The 18,912-nt window shown below is 35.5% G+C and overlaps 2 protein-coding genes across 5 annotated transcripts; one reads left to right on the plus strand and one right to left on the minus strand.

Moving 5' to 3' along the window:
- The first annotated feature begins 269 nt into the window (after positions 1-269).
- LOC140858758 (zinc finger BED domain-containing protein RICESLEEPER 1-like) lies at positions 270-8,826 on the plus strand. Its single transcript, XM_073260057.1, has 4 exons — positions 270-845; positions 932-1,039; positions 1,209-1,643; positions 8,473-8,826. The coding sequence occupies exons 1-4, from the start codon at positions 270-272 to the stop codon at positions 8,824-8,826; spliced, it is 1,473 nt and encodes a 490-aa protein (XP_073116158.1).
- A 1,495-nt stretch (positions 8,827-10,321) lies between these two features.
- LOC105032737 (uncharacterized) lies at positions 10,322-17,803 on the minus strand. 4 transcript variants are annotated; one of them, XM_029261120.2, is made up of 4 exons: positions 17,569-17,755; positions 17,374-17,428; positions 10,787-10,910; positions 10,322-10,614 (listed from the first exon to the last, which is right to left on the minus strand). In XM_029261120.2, the coding sequence occupies exons 1-4, from the start codon at positions 17,663-17,665 to the stop codon at positions 10,582-10,584; spliced, it is 309 nt and encodes a 102-aa protein (XP_029116953.1). In that variant the 5' UTR covers positions 17,666-17,755; the 3' UTR covers positions 10,322-10,581. The 4 variants fall into 4 exon arrangements, with proteins under 4 accessions (XP_029116953.1, XP_010905574.1, XP_073115451.1 ...); XM_010907272.4 differs by having other exon boundaries at positions 10,750-10,910; positions 17,569-17,753; XM_073259350.1 differs by lacking the exon at positions 10,787-10,910 and having other exon boundaries at positions 17,569-17,803.
- Between the last annotated feature and the right edge of the window lie 1,109 nt (positions 17,804-18,912).

Raw genomic sequence — 18,912 nt, forward strand, 5'->3', positions numbered from 1 at the left:
AGTATTCTAATGAAAAAATGAGAGAAATTATTGCTTCTGCTATAATGGTACATGAGCATCCTTTTAGTATTGTTGAGGATGAGATTTGGATGTGGGGTTTCCAATATGCAAATCCTGAGTTTCAGAAAATTTTTCGTAAAACAGCAAGGGCTGATTGTTTAACAATCTATGAGGCTGAGAAAAAAAAATTGAAGGCTTTGTTGAAGAGTGTGAACAAAATTAGTATAACTACAGATATGTGAAAATCAAGTCACCAAGTAGCTGAATACATGGTTATTACTGACCATTTTATTGATGGGGGATGGAGTCTTCAAAAGAGAGTTTTGAGTTTTGTGAAAGTTCCTGCTCCAAGGCGCGGAGTTGATGTGGCTGATGCAATTTTTAAGTGTTTGAAAGCATGGAGGATTGAAAATAAAGTGTTTTCAGTTTCTGTTGATAATGTATCTTATAATGACTCATGCATAAGAAATCTCAAGGAAAACTTATCACTGTGCAACAAGTTAGTTCTTGATGGAGAGTTGTTTCATGTCAGATGCTGTGCACACATACTAAATTTGTTGGTGCAGGATGGCCTTGGTAAGATTAAAAATGTCATTCACAACATTCGTGAGAGTGTGAAGTATATTAATCACTCTGATTCAAGGTTGAAGGCTTTTTGTGATGTTGTTGAACAAAAGCGATTAAAAGAAAGAAAGTTAATTATTGATTGTCCGACAAGATGGAATTCCACATTTGAGATGTTATCTTCTGTTTTAAAATTCAAAATTGCATTTCCAGCTTATAAGGAAAGAGAGCCACATTATGATTATGCACCCTCACCTAAGGATTGGGAAAAGGTTGAGAAGGTTTGCCAACTTTTAGAAGTTTTTAGTCTAGCTACTCATGTCATCTCAGCAGTGAATATCCTACTGCTAATTTGTATCTTGTTGAGGTTTACAGGGCGAAAGAGGTAATTGATGCTGCAGCAAGGGATTGGGACTTCTTTATGAAAGAAATGGCAAAGCCAATAAAGGAAAATTTGATAAATATTGGGGGGAATGTAACCTTTTGATGGCTATTGCTAGTGTCTTAGATCCTAGGTGCAAATTTCATGTTGTTGATATATGTTTTTCCTTCATATATAAACCAGAAACTGAGGCTGAAAAGAATGTGAACAAAGTGCGCATGGCATTACAAGTATTATATGATGAGTATGTGAATTTGAGTAGGAAAAAGCATCCTCTTGTGAAGTAAATACCGGTGGCGGCAACTCCTTATCTATTGCTGTATCTAAACCTTCATTTACCACTGGATTTGATCAAATTATGAGCATTATGCGTGAAAAGGAAGCAGTTCCCCCACTGAAATCAGAGTTAGAATCTTATCTTGAGGAGGGTGTTTATATTTCTGATAGTAGTTTTAACTCTTCCTTTAGTGCTTTGGAGTGGTGGAGGAACAACAGCTTGAAATATAAGATCTTATCAAAAATGACAGCTGATATACTAGCTATTTCAATCTCAACAGTGGCATCAGAGTCCACATTTAGTGCTGGAGGAAGAATTATAGATGAATATCGTACTAAATTGAATGAAGAATCTGTTGAAGCACTCATTTGTGGTGGGGATTGGCTCCGCAATAAATATGGTTTGAAGAAAAAGCAAAAGGTATAAATTTTAGATATTGAAATGATCATTTTTTAATATTTGTTAAATTAATTATTATCAGACTATTTTATGGTTTGATAACATAAATTGATTTGTTATTTTGAAGGAGTCTGAACAAGAAGAGATCACCTTGAGGATTTGATACTTTGCTCTTGCTACTTGTTGCTTGCTGTACTACTTCCTACTTGTTAGGAGTTTTACTTCTATTTTTTAATTTGGAGCTGTGATGAAAAATATTGGATTTTGTTGGGAGGTTTTATTTTTATTTTTTATTTTGTTATGACTTTTAATGGTCTGATGGAACCTACCTATTTGAAGGTTTTATTTTTGATTTTTAATTTGACATTGAGACTTGTGATGGTTTGATAGAACCTGCTATTGTTTTTTTTAATTTGTAGACCTCTATTTTTTTAATTTATAGTTGTGACTTGTTATGAAACATATGGGATTTGTCAATTGTCATGGATGTTTTTCATTGTGTTTTATAAAATAAGTCAGATCGAGCCTCATTATAAGCCTGAACCAGTCCAACAAGCCAGGCTCAGGCTAGTATTTACAATACAGGCCTGGCCTATTTAAGCCAAAACCTGGCCTGACCTGGCCTATTTCCATCCCTACTTTTAAATAAGCTTTCAGGCTAGGCCAGACTTTTTTATTTTATAAAACAGGCCAGGCCGAACCTCATTTTAAGCCTGAACCAGTCCAACAGGTCAGGCTCAGGCTAGTATTTTACAATACAGGTCTGGCCTGTTTAAGCCAAAGCCTGGCCTGGCCTGACCTGTTTAAGCCAAAGCCTGGCCTGGCCTGGCCTATTTCCACCCCTATATACGAACATGATAATATATAATATATATATATATATTAAAATTATATTAAAAAATATAATAATAAATTAAAAATAAAATTTTAATTTTATTTTCAACTTAAAAACAGCTCCTCAGATAAGTTTTATATAAAAATTGCTGCTCATTTTAAACATTAATTAAAAGTAACTATCCATTTTTGACTGAAATTATCTTTATACTCTTATATTTTTTAAAATATTATAGTATTACATTATCATAGTACAGTATTTCTTTACAATAAGGCAGTATAATATTATATTAGTATAGTATTTCTTTATAAAATACAGTATATTTTTATTGTATTATATTAGTGTAGTATTCCTTTACAATAAGTCAGTATTACATTATATTAGTTTAGTATTTTTTATAATAATTAGTATTAATTTATTATATTATATTAGTGCAGTACTCCTTTATAATAAAGTAGTATTACATTATCGTAGTATAGTATTACTTTACAACAATGTAGTATTGCTTTATAATAGTGTAGTATAACTTTATAATAGTACAGTACTGTTTGTAATGGTAAATATTTTTTATAATAGTGTATTATTATTTTATAATAATGTAATGTTGTTTTATAATTGCAAGGTAATTGAGTCATTTTATTCTATTTGGATAGTTGCTTTTAAGTTAGTTTCAAATGAAAAAATTTTTTACTCAAATTACATATGTAGCTATTTTTAAATTTAAATTTAATTGAATATTTCTCATTATTTACCTAAAATATAACACTCAAATTGAATTTTTACATGAGAAGGCCTAATTAGTGGCCTTGAGAAAAAATTTATATCCTCTTGTACGGGAATTTCCATACAACTACTTGATATTTCTAGATGTTCTATTAAATGTGCATCCCGTTTTGAATGAACATCCATGCACTGAATCAGGATCTTTCGTACCTATTTTAACATAGTTATAAAATTGAACGTATTTAAAACTTCTATCCAGTTACTGTGCAAGGGCTTTTTTTCTCTATATAAGCACTACCAATATTTCAATTATTAACACGTGTACGAATGCCCTAAATATTTGCTATCTAGTTGATATGCAAGAACTTTTTTTCTCTATATAAACACTACTAATATGTCAAGCACTAATGTATGTTTATATCTCTGCTTGCAGATAAAAGAAATAAGAAATTATTTAATCTTGTGAACTAGAATATTTAGATCAATGTGAGATTTATATTATTCTCTAGTTACATGTTGGTCCCTATAAGAAATATTAGATTGCTTGATGATCGTACAATCAAGTTCACAGGATAGCGATCAAATGATTTATTTTTCTTCAGATGACTAATTAAAAGTTGGTTCTACTTTAATCTTTCCCTTTCTGCATTTTGATGGAATTGTAAAAAATAATATTTTATTTCTCTTTTACTTATTTTTATTTTTATATGATTTATGAGTATCATGTTGACATTTTATTGTCTCTTTACACCACAGACATATATATATATATATATATATATATATATATATATATATATATATATATATATATATATATATATATATATATATATATATATATATATATTACTTGATATTTTTCATTAATTTTCTTCTCTCTCTGTCTCTCTATATATATATTATTTTTTTTATTTGTTGATGAAAATGATTAGTTATTTTTTTTCAAGAAAAAGATAGCATATCTATTGGTTGGTGGATGAATTTATTCAAAGTGTTGGCCACATCAAACAATTTATATAAGAGATTATAAGATAATTATTGCTATTTCTCATAATCAAAGCCTTATTTTGGACCATTCCTTCTACACATCTCCGTTTCTCATATGGATAAATAATTTGATTAATAATAAGTCCACCTCTTTTAATTCTTCAGATAATCCATAGAAGAAGAAGTGCATCCGATATTTAAAACATTTTCATTCAAATACACATTAAAAATAGAAGGCATGCATTGGAATCCTCAAGGCCTAACAGCAACATCAGTTGGTAAGATACATCAATAGGCAAAAAAAATAAAAATAGATAAAAAAAATAAAAATTATAAAAAATAAGAAAAAAAATTCCCATAATCCTAACCATCCATGCCTCCTCCTCTGTCATCCCAATTCTCACATGCGCAAAATGCCGCCACACCGTACAAGCGGAATCTTAATATAAAGGCTTAAGATAAAGTTTTCTTCGTTTTTTTTAATCGAAACCACCGAGGCTATGTTGTAATTTACCCCTTCTTTTCTCCAACGATCGGCTATTCTCACACGCGGTGACCGTAGCAGCAAACAAGAAGTGTGACCGAAAGACTTCCACACGCTCGACGGCCCAAGGAAAGAAAACTAGATCAATCGTCCGATCCGAATCAAGTGGCAGTCGGGGCGCAGATGGAGTCTTTTTTTTTTGGTAAAAAGGATGGAGTCATTTTCGGGTACGAGAAGATTGGATTGGAAGATACCAGAGACACCTTGGGGTCCACTAAGTGGACAGGTTCATACGGTGATGGGACGTAGAAGGCCGTCCACCATTCGGAGGAACTACGTTTCCATTGGGCTTGTGTTCCCGTGTGGTGTACCATCAGTATCACGCCCGTGAATATTCTGATGCTCGGATGACAATGACCGTCCGATCTAGGAACCGAGTATGATGAGGAGCGTGAGAATATTTTCTTGAGATCCAAATGAAATTGTATCGTACAACGTAGAAGGACCACATCATACATCGAGATGGACCACATGTCTAATTGAACTCCACTCATTATGCGACTCGTTTCAGATTTTTTGTGCCCCACCCCACCCCACCACCGCCCGCCCCCCATCTGGGATTATCATCAGGGACTATTGTATGGTACATACCCTTGACATGATGTATCTGATAGGATATAATTTCTTCATATAAAATATATTTGGGTGTTCCTCTGTGTTCCTCCCCACACCACATTTTAATCGAATCCCTTTGTTTTTAAGGAATGCAATACTTGCCGCAGGACTCCGAAAAAATACTGACGTGGCTAACGTTAAAAAAAATTATAAAAAAAATTTATGTTCGTTAGAGATATTTCGATAAAAAACTTTTGATATTTAAATTAATTAAAATTTTAAAAATAATAAAGATAAAAGAGAGAGAAGATGTGGGAAAGCAAAGTGTTCTTCTTCTGGTTCTCTTCCAATTTAGCTTGCTTCAGGATCTTTCGCATCTCTTTTATATGGAGGTTAAATTTATAGACTATTAGTCGGAATATGTAAGTTTATTAGGTCTGATTCTTTAGATCGTTGGACCACGTTTTAATCATTTCATGGGAAAAAAATTTCACTAATCAATTTTCGGATCAAAGTTGTTAGTCTTAGATATCCGTTGTGGATTTTACTCATGCGAGTAGTCGAGACTATGATCCTGGATCTACATCTGGTATGATTTTATCAAATACATTGGGCATATCTCTTAGAAAGAATCTATCTAATGGTGAGTTGCCTCTTCGATAGTAACCATAATGGTCATCTTAATTCTTTGTATATGATAAATAAAAACTTCTACCGGATCATCTACATATGAAACAGGAAATTCAACTCGGTAAAACCCTTTTTTTTCTTTTGAAGTAAAAATCTTTGGTAGGTGATCCTCAATAGGTTTAAGTATTCCTTCAAAGCAAACAGTTTTTAACATGTTTTTATTGGAATGCAAAGAATTTTTGAGATGAATAATATGTGATAGTAAAAACCATGCATTGAAAAGTCTAATGCTGTCATTATGCAAAAAATCTTCTATACTTACTGTCTCCCGTAGTTGCATCACATGTAAAGCTTCATCATGCTTTCCGAGCATTATCTTTATGCAAAATTCTTTGTGCACCACGGGTAATGTAGAAAATCCGACATGGAGTACATCATTTCATCCGATTAATCCACATAGTCATCACTTTCCAACGCACATTTAATATTTATAGATCAATTTTTTTGTTTAAAAATTTTGTATAACGAAAATATTCCTATCCTTTAGAAAAATTATAACATTTTATGTCGATATTATGACATCCTGCGTCCATATTATACACAAGATATCATAATTTTTTCTAAAAAATATGAACATTTTCGTCACTCAAAATTTTTAAACGAAAAAATCGACATGCAGATATTAAATACGTATGGAAAAGTAGTTGGACAAAAATATCTCTCTCATATTATGATATTTTAGATCATATTATGTCATCCTGAACTATATTATGCCATAGGATGTTATAATTTTTTTAAATAACAGGATATTTTCGTCATACAAAATTTTTAAATGAAAAAATAGATCTGTAAGTATTAAATATATATTAAAAAATAATAACTATGTGGACTAATCGGATGAGGCGGTGAACTCCGTATTGGATTTTTTAAAATGGCCCGTGGTGCACAAAGAATTTCTCTTATCTTTGTATAAAAACAAAAGAAGGGTAAAAGGAAAAGAAAAGAATCTCTTCTGGTAGCAAGGTTTTGTTTGTTACTTCCTTTTAATCTGCCAAAAATTTAAGAAGATCGAAGTCATTTCCCAGGAGGCAATCGCATCAAAGTAAGAGGCTGATGCAACCATCATCTAGAAAGCAACCTAACGCTTTTCAAACGAAGTCGCTTTCACATAAGAGCCGGTGGGAGTTTGGCTACAGGCCTCCGTGTCGTTGCAGCCGTCCTTGTCGGCCATTAAGCCTCTCGTATTAAAGCCGTAAAGTAATCAAAGTGTTATCAAACTAATGTTTGTTTATCACAACTCCTAAACAATTTTAAGTTTGATGTTGACAGAAACTATAGAGATGTTGACAAGAACAATACTGCATCCAGGGATTAGCCACATCATCATGAATCAACTACATTTAATGTTTGTTTATCACAACTCCTAAACAATTTTAAGTTTGATGCTGACAGAAACTATAGAGATGTTGACAAGAACAATACTGCAACAAGGGATTAGCCACATCATCATGAATCAACTACATTTAATGTTTGGAAAATAACAATATGGTTATGTTTGATATCTTCATATTTCCACAACATGTGGAGTTAACAATATAATCCAACTTTGTCAATGCTACCCACAAATCAAATACCCCAAACTGGGCATCTCAGAGGCTAAGTGCTGATGAAAACTTAATTATCTCATGGTGATGAAACTAACTAAAAATATGCATGGAAGGATGGCTGGTTTTAGGTAAATGGGTGTTGCTTTGGACAAACATAGCCGGGCCAAATCTCACATCAAGTTGTCAAACTACTATTTCCTCCTATTATTCATCAGCGGAAATGCTGGGCTACCCGCAGACACTTAAAATAAATGGGTAATCTAGAACGTACGCTTGGACCATGACCTCATTCAAACTGCTCAAAGAGAGGAGAGGACTATTCCCACCAGTGATTTTCTTATCATCCCACCGGCGTGGGTTTTACGGCCTTTAGCTGATTGTGATGATATAAAAATTATTGTGATTTTTTTACCGTTGCATCAACTCTAGTGGTCGCTGAGTCAGTCTTTGAGATGATTCTTATCCAAACCAAGCCCAAATTGGTCATATCCAAGATCAAGTGGCTTGATCACCGGAAAATTTTTAGGTCTCCCTCTTTCTTTTAGTTCCCTTTGTAATCCATTTCTCAACAAAAGAAGGCACGAGAGAACTAAAAGAGAAGACTTGCATCTCTGCCTTGAATCATATGGCTCCAGGCATACGTGGTTATTTCAAAGCTAACAATGAAAGATTACATGTCCTTAGATTAACAGTAATCATGGGTTAGTGGATAAAAATATAAAGATAAATTATGTTTTTAGTCCCTAAACTATATTGTATTTTTTTAAATGATCCATAAACTATAAAATCGTAACTTTTGGTCCCTGATCTTTTCGAACCATCTTAATGTTGCCCTTCGACTGGTTTCTGAGAATTTTCTCTCACCGGTTTAGTTGTTTCTCGTTGAACCGGTACTTATGTGGCAATTTTTTGAATAGTTGGCACCGGCATACTTATACGCGAGGAGGGATTGAATTTGTTTTTTAGGTAAATTATATTCAATCGACGGAGGCAAGAGAGATGCTGGTGCTGAAGATGCTGCCATGGCTGTCCTCACAGAGCGTAAGAAATCTCTCTAGGTTGGTGACGATGTCGGCCATGAAGGGCCGATCCTTTCTCTCGAGGCTCACACAGTGCACCACGGTGAATGCCACCAACTCTACCGCCTCTATTTCGTTTGCCCCCGGTGGTGACCCTGCGAATCCAACACCCACGCTAACTCCCCGCTACGATCCTGGGCACCTCATAGTCCACCATGCCTGTCGATCCCCACTCTTTCCATCCTTAAAGATCGCTCTTTTCTCCATCAACACCTTCAGCATCATCACCCCAAACCCGTAGACGTCGCTCTTCACCGTCAAATGGTGGAGCCCGTAGTACTCGGGTTCATGTATCCCACCATCCCCGTCGCCCTCGTCAATAGGTGATCGCTGTTCGACTCCAAGCCCATCAGTGATTTTGGTTTCCAAAGAGAAATTTTTAATAACGACAGCGAGCTCGACGAAGGTAACTCCACCGTCTGTCCTTAAACGATGACGGACCGCTCTCTACCACCACATAACCCACGAACCCTACCGACAAAATATTTAGAATCTAGACCCCGAAAGAGAGTTGAAAGGACTCCCTCTATTTCCGACATGAAAACTAGTGACTGATCCCACGATCACGAAAGCCAGCAATCGCTTGCTAATCTTTCTTGTCAGTGATGACGAAGGTGACAGTAGGGGCGGGGTGGGGCGATGGCAGTGGGGACAAAAATAGACAGACCTTGCAAATAACTTCAAAGTCAGAGCAAAGACTCGTCGAATTCGAAAAAATGCTACAAAATCAAATGGGAGGAACGATGGAGGGAAGGGATATGGTGGTCGACGTTGAGGCGATATGAGAGGAGAGACTCGAGACGGACGTCGAGACCGTGCTGGTAGGCAATGCACTCATGAAGGAGGCGGGTCATAATGCCGACATCGGAGAGGAGCAGGTGAGGGTCAGCATCTCAAGACTCCCAAAGTCCATCGAGCAGACAAGGGTATCGAGCAGAGCAGGTGAGGGTCATAGTGCCGATGCCATGGGAGAGACGACGCCATGGTTGATGGCTCTCTCAAAAGCGATGGGGAAGAGGAGAGATGGAGACGAAGAAGAGATTTTATTTTATTTTTCGATCTTGAAATAGATTCATCCCCATCTACGGTAGATTTGTTCTCTGCTTCACTTCCATATTGCTTGTCTCCCCTACTCATCCTCCGACGGTGCAACAACTTCCTATTCCCTACCATTGCAGCCGTGCAAGAGACAGGACGATGAAGAGATATAGAACGGTGAAGAGATAGACGGCAATGATGAAAGAGGACAAATGCCGTACCTTCATTTTTTTTAAACTAACTTATTTTCAGCTCGGTACCAATGCCACCTATTCAAATTAAACCAACTACATATGCACCGATAATGTCAAAATAAAATTTTTGATGAAAAAAAATATCAAAAATAGAATGAAAGATAATATTAAAATGGTGAAAAATTTTGAAGATCAAAAATTATGATTTTATAGTTGAAAGACTATTTAAAAAATATGATATAATTTAAAAATTAAAAACATAATTTACCCAATATACAATTCCTCAAGCATCTGATAAACTTTGACTCAGCTTCCAGATGGTCACGTGCCTCAGGACCGATACATGTGATTCTTACCTCAACATTTCCTTGATGTTCCTCTTGCAATCTTTACCTAGGTATATAGACGAGATTGCCACGGTGTTGCCATTTGCAAGACTCATGCAACAAATTTCATGTAGAGCTTATTTAGATGATTGGACCCAAATTCTATAGGATTCATAGCTTAGCCTAATACAATCAGCAAAATCAGATTGGATTAGATCTATATTCATAATTACCCATTTGTGAATAGCTATGCAGTAAATTGCCACCCAAAACTTTCCACCACAATTAAGTACATATTTGTTATAATATGAACTACCATCAAACTAGCAACAACGAAGAATGGTAAACTTCGTGTGGCTATGACTAGAGGCTCTCTTTGCCAAAAGTCTCGGCAAATGACATAAACTTCGTTGAACTTCTGTCCTAATAAAATGGCCATCACTGGAATATATCTTGCAACAAGCAGTCAACCTGGCAATGAGAACCACAAATGTAAGGTCGAAACAAACCAAAGCACATGCCAGGAAAGTAAACCAAGTGAGAATGACATTGACATAGTAATGCAATAGTTTTATATGATGTATGAAGAGGCAAAAGTATGATTACATTAGTCATATAACAACTTAGCAGATTGGACTCTGACCATCTTGTTTTTGTTTTTGGAGAGCTTCTCGTCATATTTTTCACTGTTTGTGATGGCTCTAGAAATGCCTTTTAGCTTCCGGAGGTTTTTGGATCTTTTCACTGGCACTGTTTTCTTGATCTTTCTGGTTTCCACAATGTGTTTGGTCAAGTCAGGTGCAAAGAAAAGTCCAATATGAAAAAAATGTGTACAAAAGACCAGAATCTTACAGCCATGCTATAAAAGTACAAGTTGAGTGCAATCTTCTACCGTGCTTTTTGGAAGAAGGAATTTAAAAGAGAACAGAAAGTCATTGAAAATTAAGAAGAAACGGAAACCATCTAAAAAGGAACTTACCAATCACACTACAAAATTATAGGAGGATAAACAATTTACGATACAAAGAGAATCTAAATCCTGGTAGTTGGAAGCCCAAAGACAAATGCCAGCATCTCAAAGAACCGTGTTTTTATGGGATCATTTTGATCACTTAGACAAAATGAGTATTCAGCTTAGCTTTCCTTATGTTTGCTCGCCTCCACTCTAGCATGTCTTTTGGATTAGTATGGGGAACATGAGTAGATACAATACAGACCAGAAACAAGGAAATCACTGAGACACCCTAGTCAAAAGTAGACCCAACATCATGGGGAAGAAGTCGAATCCCCTTTTTTCTCACCTCTAGATTCTTCTTCAAGAAAACTGCAGCAACTTGGTAAATTATAACAACTTTCGGAGACTTGACTTCGAGTTAAAACTGCAGAAGAGAACTCCCATTAGGAGTCCTAGCCTCCTGAGTTTCATTAACATTATTACCAAATTTTACTTCATGATGTCTCAGATTCGTAAAGGCATTGTTAGCAAAAGAAAAGAAACACATGAAAAGGAATAAGAGGCTATTTTCCAAACAACAATCAGAAGATCAAGTCATTTTCTTAAACCGTGGCCAACAAAACTCAGATAACAAGCTTGATGTTCATTTTTCCCATCAAAATTAAAGAGTTTAAAAAGAAAAAGTCAGATGGAATGTTTTGTGCTCCCTTATTACACTTATGATGCCTTCTTTTTTACCAATATTTATGACGAATTTAAGCAAGAACCAGTATATACGGAGCATAAACATTGTTCTCTTCAATGAACAAATCAAAGGGAACATACTAACTTTTAGAAGTTGAGTGAATTCAATGCCCCCTGGGCTAAAAAGACCACAACTCCCATACCACTAGTCCATAGAATATCTTATGAATTAAAGGAAGAACAAAGTGCAATTTCTGTTTCAGTTTCATATTTTTGGAAATGAAATATAAAAAGAATAAAAAGATAACTAGAGGCATCGCATCACTCCTTCCAAGGGGGCATCAAAGATGCACCAGTAACTGCACATGGCCTATAGAGGTCACAACCCAAGATTACTGCTATTACACAAGTCATATATAGCTACAGCATTTGAAACAAGGCCAAGCCAAAATCCAAAATTGTCCTGCTAGAGTTTCCGTTAGACCTAATATTAAAATCCATTTCCTAAAGAAAGCTGGTTAAACCTCGAGCATAGCATAAATATAGTGTGTTCTTTGCTAAGCTCAGTTAAATGATCAAAATTATGAAACAAAATTACTCACTGGTTCCCTAGATCACATTGTACATCATGTTTCTCAATCAAGCCCATCAGCATGGTTTCTTGTTAGTAGGACTAACATGTTGTTTTAATACTTAAATGTCTCCCCTCAAACTTTTTAGGACATCAAAAGTTCAATCCATATAGAACACTCAATAAACAAACGCTTTGATGCTTTATCAATAAGAGACGCAAATCTACTAATAATGAAAATAAGCAGAAAATCTGAAAACTAAAAGAACATTGTCATAATCCTAGACCTCATCTTAAAAAAGGCTAGTCCGGAGATATTATTTGTGTTCCTTGGCCCTATGTAAGTATCCAAGATTTAGCCAATGTATTAGCCAATGTGAGACTAAACATACGCTCCCTTAAGTCCTCCCATACTCTCCTCCATTTTAGCCTCGACATTCTCGCCAAGCTAAGGATACCAATCCATTCAAATCCAATCATAGATACCACAAATACAATCACAAGCACCATGATCATCCATGGCGAGCCCCAAAAGGGTCTAATACTACAGTCGTCAAGTCCACATAGGCCATGGGCTAGTTCGCTATGATATCATTTGCAACAATAACCTTCCCTTAAGACTAGTCGGAAGTGTTATTTTGGTTCCCTATCCCTATATAAGCACCAAGATCTACCCAATACATAGCCAATGTGGGACTAGGTACATGTACGCACATGTACTTGCAAACATTAAGGACTCAACACAAGGAAATAAAAGAATTGAAATAGGTCCCAAAACATAGACTCCCCAAGTACACTCTTTTTCTCCATAAGTGTCTACATATAATTAAACTACTTCAAAGAACCTCTTCTTGAATAAGATCATCCCATACCAAATTTGATGTACATAGAACACAAATTCAACATATGACGAAATCAAGTTCATAAATTACCACTAGCAAGGTCCTTTTATTGGTTGTCAAGAGAAGCACATTCAAAAAAAAAAAAAAAAAAACAAATACATGCCCTATATTTTAGAAAAATATGGAGGAATTGTAACAAAACCTCATCTCAAAATTATGAGAGATTGAGAGTATTTGATGCCAAGTAATCATTATTGCAAAGTATTCGTAAATAAATTTACAACCCCTCCGTAAAAGACAAGGAAAAAATTTTGAGTTCAATGCATCATATTGACCACATCATCAGCAAAATAAATGGCCTATCCTTCTCTATTTACGAAGATGTGAACATGAAGAGTCCAGATTCAAGCTTTCAATTCATCAAATCTAATCATCCAGTCCAAGACAACATAAAATCAGATGCACTTGTCAGACCATTAGTATGTTTATCATTGTTAGCACATATCCAGAAGTACAGCAAACCTCTTGACATACCCATCACCTCGTCCGAAAATTTTCCAGAAGTAAAAAAAATGAACACGACTGCCATATGCTGTTTCTAGAACCATAGCAATAAAGGGGAATTAATGAGTTGGATAACAGATTTAATGCTTCCTTTAACATAATACAAATCGTAAACAACCTCTTCATTTTATTAAATCAATTGCCTTCTGATATGGATTCCAAACAATTAGAAGTCGTAACAAATAATTTTGAAATTTGAAATTTCAACAATCTTTTTCTTCTTCTTTTCATCTTCTTTTTTTTGCTATCCTTACGACCTTTAGCAAGCAGCTCAAATATTAAAAAAAATCGAATATCATCAGTCTTTGCCATTTCAAACATGAGAATTAAACACACATGATCCATCATTTTTTCTTATTCTTTTCTTGACTTTTTGCTGCTTAACTGCCAAATCCATAACAAATCTGATAGAATACTCGATGAATCTTTTTGATCTCCTGAACTACTCTTTTTTCAACCATTTATCTTGACCTTCAACTCACCAATCTATCCTAGATTCTTAGTACACATTCTGCCTTTGCATTGGGGCAAATCCTTCAAATTCTGTCGGGCCAAATCATTCAAATCTGTTCAAGAAATGATTCATGTATAGTGTGTCATTGCTTTCCTACAAATAGTGATTCGCAGATGGTTGCATCAGTACGCCTATTTCCTGATTTCCTAGTGACAACCACCCTTCAATCTAACTCCATAATATATTATAATTTGCTTCTTCTTGTACCTTTCCATAGTGAGTACATAACAATCATCTGAAACCTCTCGCAATAACTAAAATCAGCTGCTGATAATTAAACTCCGTATTGTCACCCCAGGACTGTCAATGAAACCATAAGCACCCATTTTAACGTCCCTACCATAGATAGTCCTATAGGACAAGTAGGGAATTACTGTTTCAACCTCCAACTTATGTGTTTTGAGCTTGTCATCACCCTCATCCAGCCTTTCAACACCATCAAGATCCTCCAGAAAAATGTAATTCAGTGTTTTAAAAAGCAGTTACAATATGTGGCTGTCAAGAAACTTGCATAGAATATGTGAAGTATCCAGGCTGAACAGGAGGGCACATACGTGGTTAGTAGTTTTTAATTGTATAAAGTTAAATAAAATATATTAAACACAATAAAAATAGCAATCATGATAGTGATATGTTTTGATAAATAATATCGATTCCGATAATAGTAACAACTAACAATTAGTGCTTACCAATTAGTTCATAATACTAAAAGTATTATAACATAATTGAAACCCATATTGAAATGACCATCAGTTCAGACATGTTCCATCTACATTAAACCCACATAAGATTGAGCCATTTCATATAGCTAAGTGGGTCACATATGAAGTCATACATGGCAATTGAGACACATATATGGCCTAAATGGATTGCCTTTTCGACCCACATATGGTATGACTATACAGTAACCGTGTATGGGCAAGACAGTGTGGTTAAGTAACCACATCTGCATATACAGACTCCTAAACCACATTTAAAACATACTGATGGAACTCAAAAGATTGGAAGAAAACTTCCCAACCACTTTGATGACATGAAAATCTTTGAAGGTTGCAGACACTCCTATATCTTTCTAGAAAAATGAGAATGAAGATGACCCATGAAGCTCTCAAGAGGTTGATTAGGTTGTTGTAAAACAATACACACCCGATAATCTCCAAAGGAAATGAAGAATTAAATTTAGTTGGAACTGAGAAGTATATTAGATTGAATAGCACTAGATAATTCTAATGCTTAAAAGCATAATAAAAATGGGTGAAGATTCAAGCATAGGGTAAAGATAGAGGATGATAGTAACAAGTGTGAAGAGATTGCAAACAAAAGGACAAATATAACAAAACTGGCACGAAGTGTATGGAGACTTAACCAACAAGAAAAATCCATCTTGAAAGAAAGTCATTCAAATGATGAACAACTATTCAAAGCTTAAGCTAGTTCTCACCATAGGAGAGAAAATTATTTTGTAAAATCAAATTCTGCAAGAAGAGAAAACTTATACTATATGCCACTCAAAAGAAATGGGACAATATCACAATAAAAAAAAAAAAAAAAAAAGAAATGGACAATAGTCAGCATAGAATAAATGCTGGTTCTATGCTTATGGCAAAAAGGAAAATGTATAGAAATAATTGCATAATCATGTTTTGCCTACAACATTTCCAAATTTTTGATAACCTTTTGTTAAATTAAGCTTTACTTTAACAAATTTCATGCAACTTGAATGTTCAAATGATTAATCCTAATGTTGCCACGCATCATTCCAGAAACACCTAACATTTGCCATCCTCGGGTTCTTAAACTTCAATTAAAACCTATAAAAGTTGACACCATGCAGTTATGCCCTTTTGAAATCCTATTAAGGAGCAATGATCTTGATTTTGTTCTCGTAAATGTTCATTTTTGTTGGCTCTGCATCATCTGCTTCAAATGCAATATGAACTTTTCCAAGCTCAAACATGTTATCACACTACTCCTACATTGCTAAGTCACTAGACTATTTTATTAAGTTAACGATGAATATCATTCATCACGATCTAAGCTTACCATTCGGCTTTGAGTATGTGTACAATCCTTTTTGTTCCGATATTGGCTGTATACTGTAGGATTTGATCCTTCTGTTATATGAAGATCATGTTGAGCTTTCTACAAAACATAAATACCTTTTATGTTAGTTAGGCAACGTATGAATTTGATATACTTGTAATGTCAACCAATCAGCTGCAATTATCTAAGAACCTAAGTTTTCTCAACTTCATCTTCAAATTTTGTCAGAAAATTCGTAAGAGAACAAACAATCAGCTATTATAAAGTATCTATTAGATACCCAACTTCCTCATAAGAGAACAAACAATCAGCCTCCATAATAGATGCAATTACCCAAACTTAATTCTCTCCAACATGTAAATCCTAAAAAAGAAAAAAGGATATGAAGTCAAAAATTAAGTCACATCATGTTAGAGAGTTATAGTCCAGTTTCCTTCTCTACAGCATCTCCATTTCAACTTTGTGCAGTAGTACAGGAAAGTATATCATCTTCTTACATACTCTTGATATCCGATTAATGCATTGGACAAATAAATGACTAAAAATATCCATGCATGTATGATACAGCAGTATATAAAACATCTCTAAGATACTAGCAACCCCTCAAATTCTCACATGATCAAAGCCTTGATACCAAAAGGGACGAATTCAATATGTGACTATAACTTATCCATGCACAAACAATATTACAGCTTGACATACTACCACAAATAATCCTTCCATTTCTCAAACAATCAAACACCTAGACTTTGTTTCACAAGCACTAAAAGGGCACACCAGTATGGCCTGACTTGCATAAATGGGAATTGCTTATTTATTATGGCTATGTTTGTCATCTATGCCATTTCTCAACACTCGCTCATGTATTTAAACTTCAAGATGCCTATGCAAGAGCATTGCTTTGGTTACAACCAACCTTGTGCTGCCATTAAGCAGCAGCGATTCAGCAATGATGATTCGTTGAAATAAAGAGGTAGCACAACATCAAATGAACCTCCAGTTCTACCAATTAAAAGGGAAAACAGAAAATTTTGGGTTTTAGGTAAGGAAAGCATACCTATCGGTGGCACCAAGAGCTGGATTTGAGGGTTTCCCTTCCGTTGTGTCCATTGCTATATCAAAATTATTTTCGGGAAAAAAACAAGAATCAGCTAAGATAAAAAAGCCCCGATAGGGGAACAAAGATCGGAAAAAGGACAAAAAAAAAACAAAAAAGAAAAGAGAAAATTAAAGGGACACAATGAGCTCTGACCTTGAGGAGCATCTATGGAGTTCTCTGCAGAGATATCCATGGAGACGGGGCCGTTCTTCTTCTGGCTGTTCTTCTTCTTGTTCCTGTTCTTTGCCATGGCTAGGGTTTAGGGTTTCTTGGCGGCAGAGCAGGGAGCCAAACGTCGACGGGTGGGATCGAGATTTCGCGCATAAGCTCCACATATTAAAGTGAAAAAGGAAATTATTTTTTTTAAGAAGAAAATTATTTCTAAGCCACCTCCGCTAACCCACACACAAGCTCTTTTTTTTTTTTTTTTTTTTGAGTCAGGTGGAGGGGTACTGAGATAGCAACTAGTATATTATCCGTTTGATGTAGGATTTTTTATAAAATATTATTTTTTAATATTTATTTTTAATTTTTTAATATATATATATTTAAAAATATAATAGTTTGGATGAAGTGGCAATAACATGACGAAACGCAGGATGAACGATCATTTCAAATGATATAGATAAAATATTTAAAATTTAAATTTAATTTAAAATTTAAAATAATATTAGTTTTAATTATTCACATAAAACACATCTGCAGATGCGGTTTTTTTTTTTTTTTTTATTAATTTTTTTTTTTTTCTATTTCCATATCGACAACCGATAGCACGGGACGGCTTTGCCGAACTGGAGAGGGAGGGAGGGCCACGATCGGCTGGGGCAGTGATCGGGCGATGGGGGTCAGGGTGTGGCGTCGGGAGGGGGGTCGCGAGCGCAAGGGCTGGAAGGGTGAAGGGGGTTGCAGGGGCCTTGTGTATTCACGCGGATGGCCGCCGGGGTCCAAGGTAGAGGGGGGGGGTGGTCGTGCAGAGCGGAGGTGGACGGCGAGTGTGGGGCTGCGGTGGGTGTGGTGCGGACAACCCGGTGGGTGTGCGGATGGCCGCAACAGCGGTGCGGATGATACAGAGGACAGCGGGGGAGAGGTAGCAGGTGGTGCACCAGAGGAGGTGGGTGCGAGTCGATCGCAGGCAAAAGAAGGTCGATCGAGAGGGTGGGAGGAAGGAAGGGAGAAACAAGAAGAAAAAAAGAAAAAAATAATTTATTATTAATATTTAAAAATATATTTTATTTTTAATGATAAATATATTTTAAAATAATATTATTATCAAATGATAATAATAATAATTTATTATTAATCAAATAATAAAAAAAATTATTATTTATCTTTTTTATCTTTTTTCTCCCCTCGTTTGTCCCTTCCCTTCCTCTCACCCACCCCTTGGTCGACCTTCCTCTGTCGATAGCCAACCCGCACCACCCCCCTCTGGCACACCACCCACGGCCCCGCCCCGCCGCCATCTTCTGCACTGTTCGCCGTGGCCATCTGCACCTG

This window comes from Elaeis guineensis, chromosome 6 (genome assembly GCF_000442705.2).
Source record: "Elaeis guineensis isolate ETL-2024a chromosome 6, EG11, whole genome shotgun sequence".
Taxonomy (NCBI): domain Eukaryota; kingdom Viridiplantae; phylum Streptophyta; class Magnoliopsida; order Arecales; family Arecaceae; genus Elaeis; species Elaeis guineensis.